At 31.4% G+C, this 11,027-nt stretch overlaps 2 protein-coding genes across 2 annotated transcripts; one reads left to right on the top strand and one right to left on the bottom strand.

The window, feature by feature from the left end:
• Positions 1-252: 252 nt before the first annotated feature.
• Positions 253-900, bottom strand: LOC126728476 (agamous-like MADS-box protein AGL61). The gene has a single exon (XM_050434290.1). The coding sequence runs from the start codon at positions 898-900 to the stop codon at positions 253-255; it is 648 nt and encodes a 215-aa protein (XP_050290247.1).
• A 9,235-nt stretch (positions 901-10,135) lies between these two features.
• LOC126728475 (agamous-like MADS-box protein AGL62) lies at positions 10,136-10,789 on the top strand. Its single transcript, XM_050434289.1, has one exon. It carries the CDS (start codon positions 10,136-10,138, stop codon positions 10,787-10,789), a length of 654 nt encoding a protein of 217 aa, XP_050290246.1.
• The last annotated feature ends 238 nt before the right edge of the window (positions 10,790-11,027 follow it).

Raw genomic sequence — 11,027 nt, 5'->3', positions numbered from 1 at the left:
TTTGGTGTTTGAGAATCTCTTTTGAGCAAACAAGTAAAGCTGCTTCGATTTTTGACAAACAAGAAAATATGGAAGTTATATAATATAATTTGCAGCAAATCATAAGATCTTTGAATCCCAAACTACATATTCCAAAATAAAAATAAAAACAGAAAGAAGAAGAACCTTCAGTTTCCCCCCATTTTTTTTCCAAGTTTTATAAAACCTGAAATAATAAAGATACCCTCTAAATAGATCCAGAAGTGCCCTTATTTAATTATAGCCATAGCCAGGAGGAAAGCTTGGAGGATTAGTTCCATTGTCATTAGGGGCAAAGGGGATGGCTCCTTGCGCAGGAATATCAGCAAGAAAGGTGGAAGAAGAAGAAGAAGAGGGTAACCCAGCTATAACCTTCTCCTTCATACTAGTGCACAGATTTTTGTGGAACTCCTTCAATGATTCGTTCATTTGTTGTAGCTGTTGAAAGTTAAGCTCCTTAGTAGGAACCTCCCACCAGCCGTTGCTTCCTCTTGCCTTTTTCAGTTCCTGGAGTACCTTTTCTCGCTTTTTCTCAGCCTCGAGTTGCCTGAAAAGCTCATCGCATTGTTGGTTGAGCGCATTGATTCTCAACCTCCATTGAGCCTCCATTAAAGGGCGGGTACTATCACCTTGGGCTTGTGGAGGGTTTTGTTGTAAGAAGCGGTTGGCCACAGACTCAACTGAGGGATGACCAAATGAAAACGGCTTTCCTGCTGGTGAGAAAAATACCATACCAATCTCAGCACCACACAGTGTCACCAACTCACTAGCTTTTTTGTTGATACCAGACCTACGTTTTGAGAAAGTAACCATGCGATCACTCTCTTTGTCTATTATCTTCATCTCAATCTTTTGCCTTCCCTTGGTTTTTTTGCCCTCCATGGCTAGAAAATAGAGAAAAGAGATGATGGTCTTTTGGTTTCTTGTTTGGCTTGAACTGGTGGCTCTCTTGTTTTATAGGAGATGCATATAAAGAAGTGGAAAGCTTAGGTAATAATTAAATGATTTGATTTTGAAAGAAAAAAAAGGTAATTAAATGATTGAATGCAATGGTATTTTCCCTTTGAGTTGTCTATTTTTATATACTATCCTTTTAGTTTTGAACAGTGAATTTAATTGATTGGTACTTTTAATTTTCTTTTTAATATGCCAGTTATTGATTATGTTTCATCAGTATTTCCTAGAAAGCATGTTTATGCACTCACAGTTCAAGAAGTTATGATAGGTATCTCATTCAAGAAAGTCAATACCGTATTGGTACCAACTGTACCAGAGAAATATATTGTATCGGCCATTAAACCGGTACTAGTACTTTTCCAAAATATACTAAAAAAATACCGAGTTATACCAATTATACCGAACATATTTCAAGTGTTTCGGCCAATATTAGTGTTTTGATTAGTACACTAAAAAAATTCAAAAAAAAAATGTTAGAAATTTTATTTGTTTTATTTTTATTTTTAAAAAAAATATTATTTAAGTTAATATATTAGTTAATATGCTTAGGCTAATATTTAGGTTTATAAAATATGTGTATTTTAAATTTTATATTAATAAATATAAAAATTAACAAAGTCATAGTTACATAAATAGATACAATTATATATAAATAGCGGTAGTCCTAAAACGATACACTGATATCAATCGGTACTAAAATATTTCGTTCCCATGGTCAAATAAAAACAATCTTCGATATAGAATTGACTCCCTTGGTCTCATTCCCTAAGTAATAACTTCTATTCAATATTAATCATCTATAAACCTTCTTATATAGGTACAATTCAAGATGCATATCTATCATATGGTAAATGACTAATTATGTATCAAAGTACTTTGATCGCAATATCACTCATCAGTTCCACAATATGATATACTATGATACAACTAGGGCAAACTCATTATAATTTGAGGCCTAAAGTGAAAACTTCAAATGGACCATTTTATATTTAATCACTTAAACAATATTTAGTTAATTAACCATCAATTTAGTTAATGCTCTCTATTATTTTATATATATATATATATATATATATTTAAAATACATTATTCTCATGGTTTAATAGTTAGTCACTCGAGTGATATTAGGAATACTATAAATTTTACTGTAAACTAATGTGTCACTAATTAGGAAAAAATTATTTAAACATTCATTTATTATATTATTTAAGTAAAACTACATATTCTTGCCACATCAATTTTTATATTCTTTTTGTAATAAAATTTGTAGTAACCTTAGTATTTTTCATTCACTTAATTAGTGGTTATTTGGTTGGATTACTGTTATTTTATAAATATTTTGGAGAAATTGCTAAAAGTTTTACAAATTTTACTACAAAAAACATACAAACTAATATGGAAGAGAATGTGATTGGTAGTATTTCAATAACTATATGATAATAAACTAGTATTTGAAATTACTTATTTTGATTCGTGATAGAACAATTTGTAAAATTATGTAATAAAACTTATAATATTTCTAACATCACTCAATATTTTGAACATTCTTAAATGTGGAAGGGAAAATGTACAACCCACTTAAAAATAATATTACTTATTTCCCTATTTGGGGGCATTTGTCTATTAGGGGGCCCTAGGACATGTCCTAGGCCTAGGGTAGGTCGTGGATAAACTGTATCATGGTCATTAATTAGGGTATTGGGCTTAAATAGTCAAATACTCATTGAGTTTTAGACCCCCCTTGTTAGAAAAAAAAAAGGTTTTGGGCTTGTCGTGCTATATATCATGTATATGCTATACTTTATACTCTATCCTTTGATAACTACCAATATAATATTAGGACAATAAAAAAATAATAATAATTAGCATAAAGTTCACCAAAAGAAACTCATGAAAATCCCTTTTATATTATTTATATATACGTAAATAGTGAGGGTGGGTTCTTTAAGAAAAGATACTGATTAAAGGAGAGCTGGGCCACCAACACAAGAAAATTATAAATTACTCTAGGAGTATAATAAATGTGTACCCTCTCACATAATTATAGGTTTCACTAATTAAATTCAAGATAAGGCATGTTATTTATGTGAGAGTATAATAAATGTGTATTTTCACCTCTCACATAAATAATAGATCCCACAATAAATTTTATTAATGAGACCTATAATTATGTGAGAGAATACACATTTATTATAATCCTAGAATATTTTATAATTACCCCCTATCAACATAAAGGAAACTAATGGGCTATTAGTTAAACCCTAGTAAAAGTTAAACCCCAGTAAAAGCATTTTGAACAAAGTAGAAGAGGAAAAATGAAAGTAACTTTCAATTATTGAATAGGAAAAGTTGTTGAAAAGAATTGATTAATGTCCTCTAGAGTTTCTAGGGCACCGTATCATATAGAATTTTTTAAGGATCTATTTGGTTGGAGTGAAAATTGAAAGGATAAAAAATGAGGAAGAGAAAATGGGGAGTAGGCATCTTTGGTTAGAAGTGGAAAGAGGAGAGAAAATAGTGGGTCAACAGTTTTCTCTCTGGACCTGCCAAAACTCAATCCCCAAATTGGGAAGAAAACACAAGGGAAAATGGGGAGCTAGGTTTTTGGACGAAATTGCCTGGCTAACGTTGAAATTTTTATTAAAGTTTTGTGTGTGTGTGTGTCTTTTGGATGTTATCATTCCTTTTTGTTTTTTGTCTTTTATGATATTATCATTTTTTTTTTGTGCTCGTCCTTTTCTCAACAATTTTTCTTAATTTTTTTTTTAAGTTTTGGTTTCTTGAACTTCTTGTGCTATATTTTTTTAAATAAAAATAAAAATAAATATGAAGTGCTCATTCATACATATTTTTTTAATAAAAATATAACGTGTTATTCTTTGTTTTATCTAATAAGGCAGGATAGTAAATTTATACAAACTTTATTTTTTATTTTCTCATATTTTTGTTTTTTATTTTTTATTTTTTTTATATCTCCACTTTTCAATCCCTAACCAAACACCAAGAGAGAAAATTAAAATCTCTTTTATCCTCAAACTTTTTCATCTCTTCCCTAGGATTTGTCCCATTACTTTTCCACCTCCAACTAAATAGACCATAAATCTTAACATTTCCTTTATAATAAAGAGGAAGATTTTGCTGCGTGAACATACCACTAACATAATTCTAAAATAATGTTTAGAGAGAGAGAGAGAGAGAGAGAGAGAGAGAGAGAGGCCCAACTTATCAAGGCAAGTCCACCAGTCCCCACCCTCCTCCTCCCATGGCCAGTCACAGGGGTTATGAAAGTTCAATTAGTGTCACTACAAAAAAAACATTCTATAGCCATGTTTTTGAAACACGGCTATAGGATTTGGCCTATAGTCGCATTTTTTTAGGCCGCGTTTTCAAATGTAGCCTAAACCCTATGACTATAGGCCTGAGGGGTCTATGGCTACACTTTTTCAAACACGGCCTAAGACTAGGACCTATGGCCACGTTTAAAATGTGGCCTAAGGTGAAAGCTATAGTCGCGTTTAAAACATGGCTATAGGTGAAAACACTAATGAATGTTTAGACTCCTAATTTTAACAATATCAACACAAGCTTATACACAAACAATATACGTGCAGAATGATGAATATAAGCTATAACCAATTAGGTAAAACACTTTAAAATATAATTAATCACAAACACAGTAGTAATTAAAAGGTAAAGAGTAAGAGAAAAGAGATGCAAACACAAAGATAACACCAACACATGTTATTGAAGAGGAAACCAAAGAACTTGGTGAAAAACCTCTTTACTGCCCTCCAAGCAGTGAAATGATCCACTAAAGAATAAAGTTTGGATACATGAATAGCAATAGACCCTCTAAGCCTAATCTACCCAATGCACCTAAGCCCTCCAAGTTTCTTACTCTAACAGGGTTACACCTAACCTTGTCTTCTCTAACTTTCCAGATTCCGCAATAAGCTTCATATTGCATCCGCCATTCCTAGTATCTTCCAATGCTTCCCAAGCTCCAAAAACACTCTCAACACTTTGAATAGGTGTGAGTAATGTTTGGGTACAAATCTCCTCTCAATGGGTATAACAATGGGAGAGGGAATGATCAGAAGAGACTATGAAAATTTCTCTCTAAAAATGAGTAGCTTTCTCTAATAGGGTGGGTGTGTTGTAGAAACCTTTCTTAGGGTTTTTCTCTCAATAGGCTCCTTACATTTTTTGTAGGTAATAAGGGTATATATAGTATGTGTGAGGAGAATACGAAAGGTCATGTGTTTCAGCAAAACATGGCATTCTGTCGACTTGGCCTCGCGACTGGAACGAGTTGCGAGTTTGAGTTGCAAGTTAACTGTCAGGCCAGACTGTACTTTTTGTCCTGTAGTACTCTTGCTGTCGTGACACTTCAACTTCTGGCATGTGCTCCTCATGTGACTTTTAGTTGTCTTGATCAAATCTCCACCATTTCATACTAAACCCATTACAAATAAATCCCACACAAATACAAGGAAAAACATTTATGCAATTACAACACATTTTTGTCATAGAATAAGCCAACACTAATGTTATGATAAAAATCATAACTTAACAGGTTATATTCCCATTCCAGGGTGATTGTCACAACATTTTACAACATCTGCACGTTTTATGCAAATCTGAAGGTTGCTAGTGCCTTCGTTGACCTTGTGGCCTTGATGTCTGGTCTTTATATGCCATCACTCATTGCCATGAAAGAAATGCTATTGTTTTTTTCTTCTTCTTCCCTTTTCTTTTATTAGCTTATTTTATGTTTAAAAATACTTTTGCATACATTGGCTGAAATCTTGCACAACCTGAATTATAGATCAGTACAACCTAAAACTAAACAACAATTAGACATTTAGTGTATTATTTATGTTAGTACTTAATTGAAGAACAAAAATGGTAAAGTTAGCAATTGTTCACATATTTTATTGGTTAAGTAAACATTTAGTGTAATATTTATGTATGCATAAATATGAATGTGTGGGTTAATAAATAATATAGTGTCAGTGGGTTGCATTTTGTCATTTTCGTTTAAAATATTTTTATAAAAATAATGACAACTATATAAAAATAAATAAATGTTATACAAAATTAAGAAAATAAAATGGTTACACCTATCTGCATTGACAATAAATAATAAAAACTAATAATGAACTATCATGTAATGATTTTAAAATATAAAAACCCATAGAAGTTGTAAAATTTCATATATTTGAATTTTTTTTATGACTCGATATATTCAAGTTTTTTTTTTTTTTTTTTTTTGTATCAAATTTTATTTAAATTAGATTTCTTAATGACTCCCCTTAAAAAAATTCCGAGAGCCCCCACTAAAGGACTTTGATATTTTGTAAGATTCTACTTTAGTTCTACAACATCTATTATATAAGAGCAACTTTTGAGACATATTATCAGATTATTGTAAAATTAAATAGGAATAGCATTTTTGGGTGGATAGAATTTTTTTTTATTTTATATAAACTAAAAATTTTACTCTATCCTAATTTAAGTGTATATGTGTGTGAAACTCTTTCTTAGAGACTTGAACTCCGACTTTTGCCCTTCACACCTCACAAACACTCATACTTGTGAAGTGACTATTGCGTCAAGGGTGCGCGGTCACCATGAATGAATGTTATAAATTTTTTAACCTAGAGAATATAACTCCGACGATTGGCCGTGGGAGAAAAGGAATATGGGGTAGGAGTGGATTCTACCAATCTTATGGGTTCTTTGACTTTACCTCTTGGTCTAAAGTCAAGTCAATAAGTTTAAGGTCTTTTTATTTATCATTATTTTAAGATTATATTAGTGGAATGATGATGAGGCAAAATCTAAGTTTTTTAAGAAAAGTTCGGGATATAAAGAATTCAAAACTATATTCTAGAAAATATTAACCCAAAAGGAATGAGTTAATTGTGTCAACTATATTTATAAACGAAATCGAAAGTACAATGTCATTACAAGTTATTGATAAAAATGAAAGCAGAGAATAAAACTAGAAGATTGAGAGAGTAATATTGAGAAAAGAACTCAGAGAATGCTAATTCTCATTTAATGTGATTAACGGTATAGAAGGCTTTGTTTTATACTCGCATACCAGAGAAACCAAAACCAAAAACTAACTAATATATAAATAATGTTACTAGCTGTTGCATTGTTACAACAAAAATATAATGAACTCCACTTAACTAATGGAGTCAATGAGAAGAGGACACCTGACCACTAGAAACTAAACTACTATATATGAGCATTGTTTATTTCACATGGAAACTATCACATACATAGTACACTCATTTAAAAAATACAAGAAATCATGACTTAAAGTCACGATTTTGAATTTAAGAGTATTTTCTAAACTAGTATATAATATGAAATCGACATGTAGCTATACAAAACAAACATTTACAAGTTAAATGAAACGAAGTACATCTTGCTTTGATATTGCCTATTATACAATATATGTGGATATGTGGTAGTACAATAAGAATGACATATCATATTTGCCTGTACATAATTGTACATAATTGCAATTGCCCTTTGCCCATCCCTCTCTTCTCAACAATTCTCAACAAGATTAGTTTTTGATTAACATTCACTGCATCTTGAGGGGGACTATTGAAGTGTTAAGAGCTGTCATTGTTGCAGTGGTGGCTCCAAGAATTTTGTTTAAGGGGGTCATTAAGAAACTTAAATTAAATTTTTTAAAGTAAAAATAGAACTTGAATATATCAAGTTATTGACAAAAAAAAAAAAGAAAAAAAAAATGAAGTTTTACAACTTCTTTCTACAAGTTTTCAAATTTTGAATTGTTATATGGTAGTTTATTATGAGTTTTATTGTCAATGTGGGTAGTTATGACCATTTTATTTTGTTAAGTTTGTCTAACATTTTTATTTTTATGCAATTGTTATTATCTATTAATTTGTCATTGTTTTTATAAAAATATTTTAAACTAAATGAATAAACTTAACTCATTGACTCTGTATTAATTATTGGCACACATAATCACACCCATTCATACATAAAATAATATACTACGTGTCTACTTAACTACTTAAATACTTGAACAATAACTAATTTTACAATTTTTCTTCTTGAATTTTTCTGACTTTATAACATGATCACAATACACACACATGTAATAAATCCTCTCTATTTCCTTAAATTATATAAAGTTATATTATTTGTATACTGTATGCACAAATATCCAAACACATCATTATTCACACAAATAACATTATAACAAAAAGTAATATACACAATTAATATTAGACACACTCACACACATATAATATAAATTTATAGTAAAGATTGATACTTACAGTTCACAAATACTTACTCGTACTCTTAGAGTTGGAAATACTTGTAGTAAGGGTGCATAAGATTTAAGTTAGGGTGTGCAAAAATATTTTCAAGAATAAATTAAAATATTAAACTAACAAAAAAATATTATAAATATATATGAATTTTTTTTTTGGGAAGTCAGGGGTTCATTTGAACCCCTGAACAAAGGGTGGAGCCGCCCTTGCATTTTTGCAGCTTAATTATGTACAATAGGATACAATTATTAGGATTGAGATTTGGGTATTTCACCGAATTCAATATTTCTCGGTGGCTGAAATTGAGAGTGAAGAAAGCAACTTTCAATCTCAGTTTTTGAAAAAAAATAAATAAATTAGGAAAAGTATTAAAAGTTGGGAAAGTAAAAAATTTTGTGAGACGTAAAAGTAGGTACTGCACCTGGTGGATAATGCATTGAGTCTCACCCGCAATTAATTACTATGACAATAGGAACAGTAATAGGAAATAGTGGATTATGTTGTACTACCACATAACAACATGCATGTCGTATAGTTGGCGATATGAAGTCATGCATCAAGCATCATGTTGTTACATTTAACCTGTATATATTTGGTTTGTATAGCTACATGTCGATCTTATATTATATAGCAGTTTTAGTTTTTTCTGGTCCGGTGTCCTCTTCTCATTGGCTTAATTTGTTAATTAAGTAGAGTTTGTTATTTTCTGTTGCAACCATGCAACGACTAGTAACATTATTTGCTATTAGTTTTTGGATTTGGTTGCTCTGTTCCAAGAGAAAGTACACCACGTAGCCGATACATGATATACTTTTTTCCTATTTTACGGGTATAAATTAATCAGAGCCTTTTATAAAGTTAATCACAATTAATAAGAATTGTCAATCTCTGAGTTATTTTCTCAATATTTCTCTCTCAATCTTCTAGTTTTATTCTATGCTTTCATTTTTAACATTAACATATAACAATATTGTAATTTCAATTTCAGTTATAAATATAGTTGATACAATTAATTAAGTCATTTTTATTCAACAGAAACTAGTCTTATTCAATAATTGGCAATTACTTTCATTTTTCCCTCTTCTTTCTTGTTCATTAGTGGCTTTTAAGGAATTTTATTGTTCAGTATGTGCTAATTAATGGTAGTTACTAAGGTAAAGCATAAAGTGCAACAGTGATAGCACGATAAGCATAAAGTGCAACAGTGATAGAATGATGAGCTCAACACCCTAATGGTCAAAATAGAGCTCTATCATGTAGTCATATTACAATTAATGTGTCTTGATACATGATTAGTCATATACAATAGAGTAGAGATGAATTTTGAAGTATCTAATATTATAGATATAATGGTACAACTATAAACTATTTTATGATATTTTTATAAATTATTGATGTAACAAATTTTTATTGGTTTTTAGTTGGGTTTATTATTAATATAACATTTTTATTTACTAATAATCGCTTATTACATCAACATTTTAAAAAACAATTTATAAGATAATTTATAATTTTAACATTATTTTTGTAAAATTAGAACTTTGAATTCATAAACAATTTTTATGGAAAAGACGAGAAAAATAATTGATATTTGACATGGTAAAAAGAAATTTATAAGTTCCCAGACCGAAGGAATTCACTCTTTATACAGTAAAAGGATAGTATATAGAAAGAGACAACTTAAAGAGCGAATAAAATGGCATGCAAGCATTTAATGACCTAAGTTTTCCTCTTCTATATATATATATCTCCAGCAAATCCAAGAGGGCCATCAATTCAAAGCCAAACAAGAAAGGCAAATAATCTCTTTTTTCTCTATTTTTCTAACCATGGAGGGAAAGAAAACTAAGGGAAGGCAGAAAATTGAGATGAAGAAAATAGAGAATGAAGATGATCGTCTTATTACTTTCTCAAAACGTAGATCTGGTATCTACAAAAAGGCTAGTGAGTTGGTGACCCTATGTGGTGCTGAGGTTGGTGTTGTGATTTTCTCACCAGCCGGAAAGCCCTTTACATTTGGTCATCCCTCGGTTGAGTCTGTGGCCAATCGCTTCTTGAGACAAAACCCACCACCTGGTCAAGGTGACAACACCCATCCCTTGGTGGAGGCTCACCGGAGGGTGAGAATCAATGAGCTCAACCAGCAGTACAATGAGCTGCTCAGCCTACTCGAAGCCGAGAAGGACCAAGGGAAGGCACTCCAGAAGCTGACAAAGGCAAGGGGAAACAAGGGTTGGTGGGAGGTTCCAACTGAGGAGCTTGGCTATCAAGAGCTAAAACAAATGAACGCTCAATTGGAGGAGCTTCACAAAAACCTGTGCAACCATATGAAGGAGAAGGCTTTTGCTGGCGGGGCGCTCCCTTCGTCCTCTACCTATTTTCCTGGAAATTCTTCCCAAGGATCCATCCCGTTTATCCCTAATGCCAGTGATGCTGATCCTCCCCTTCCTCCCAGCTATGGCTATGGACCAGGGAACTTCTGAATGAGTATGGGCCGCTTGCAGCAATGGAACATGGTAGTTCTGAATGAGTATCTTTGAGGTTTTAGCTTTTCATATATAATGTTTCAGGTTTTATCCCAAAAAAAAAAAAAACTGAATCTATCTTCTTCTTCTTCATTTACTTTTTGGAATATGTAGGGGATATAATGATCCTATGATTTGTAGCAAATATGAACTTTAATATTTTCTTGTTTGTCAAATAACTATGCAGCTTTTCTTG

The sequence above is a fragment of the Quercus robur genome, chromosome 5 (genome assembly GCF_932294415.1).
Source record: "Quercus robur chromosome 5, dhQueRobu3.1, whole genome shotgun sequence".
Lineage (NCBI taxonomy): Eukaryota > Viridiplantae > Streptophyta > Magnoliopsida > Fagales > Fagaceae > Quercus > Quercus robur.
This window is presented reverse-complemented; position numbering and strand designations above follow the sequence as displayed.

Bases quoted from the DNA above. Each gene is read 5' to 3' on its own strand.
- LOC126728476 (XM_050434290.1), bottom strand. From the start codon at position 900: ATGGAGGGCAAAAAAACCAAGGGAAGGCAAAAGATTGAGATGAAGATA.
- LOC126728475 (XM_050434289.1), top strand. From the start codon at position 10,136: ATGGAGGGAAAGAAAACTAAGGGAAGGCAGAAAATTGAGATGAAGAAA.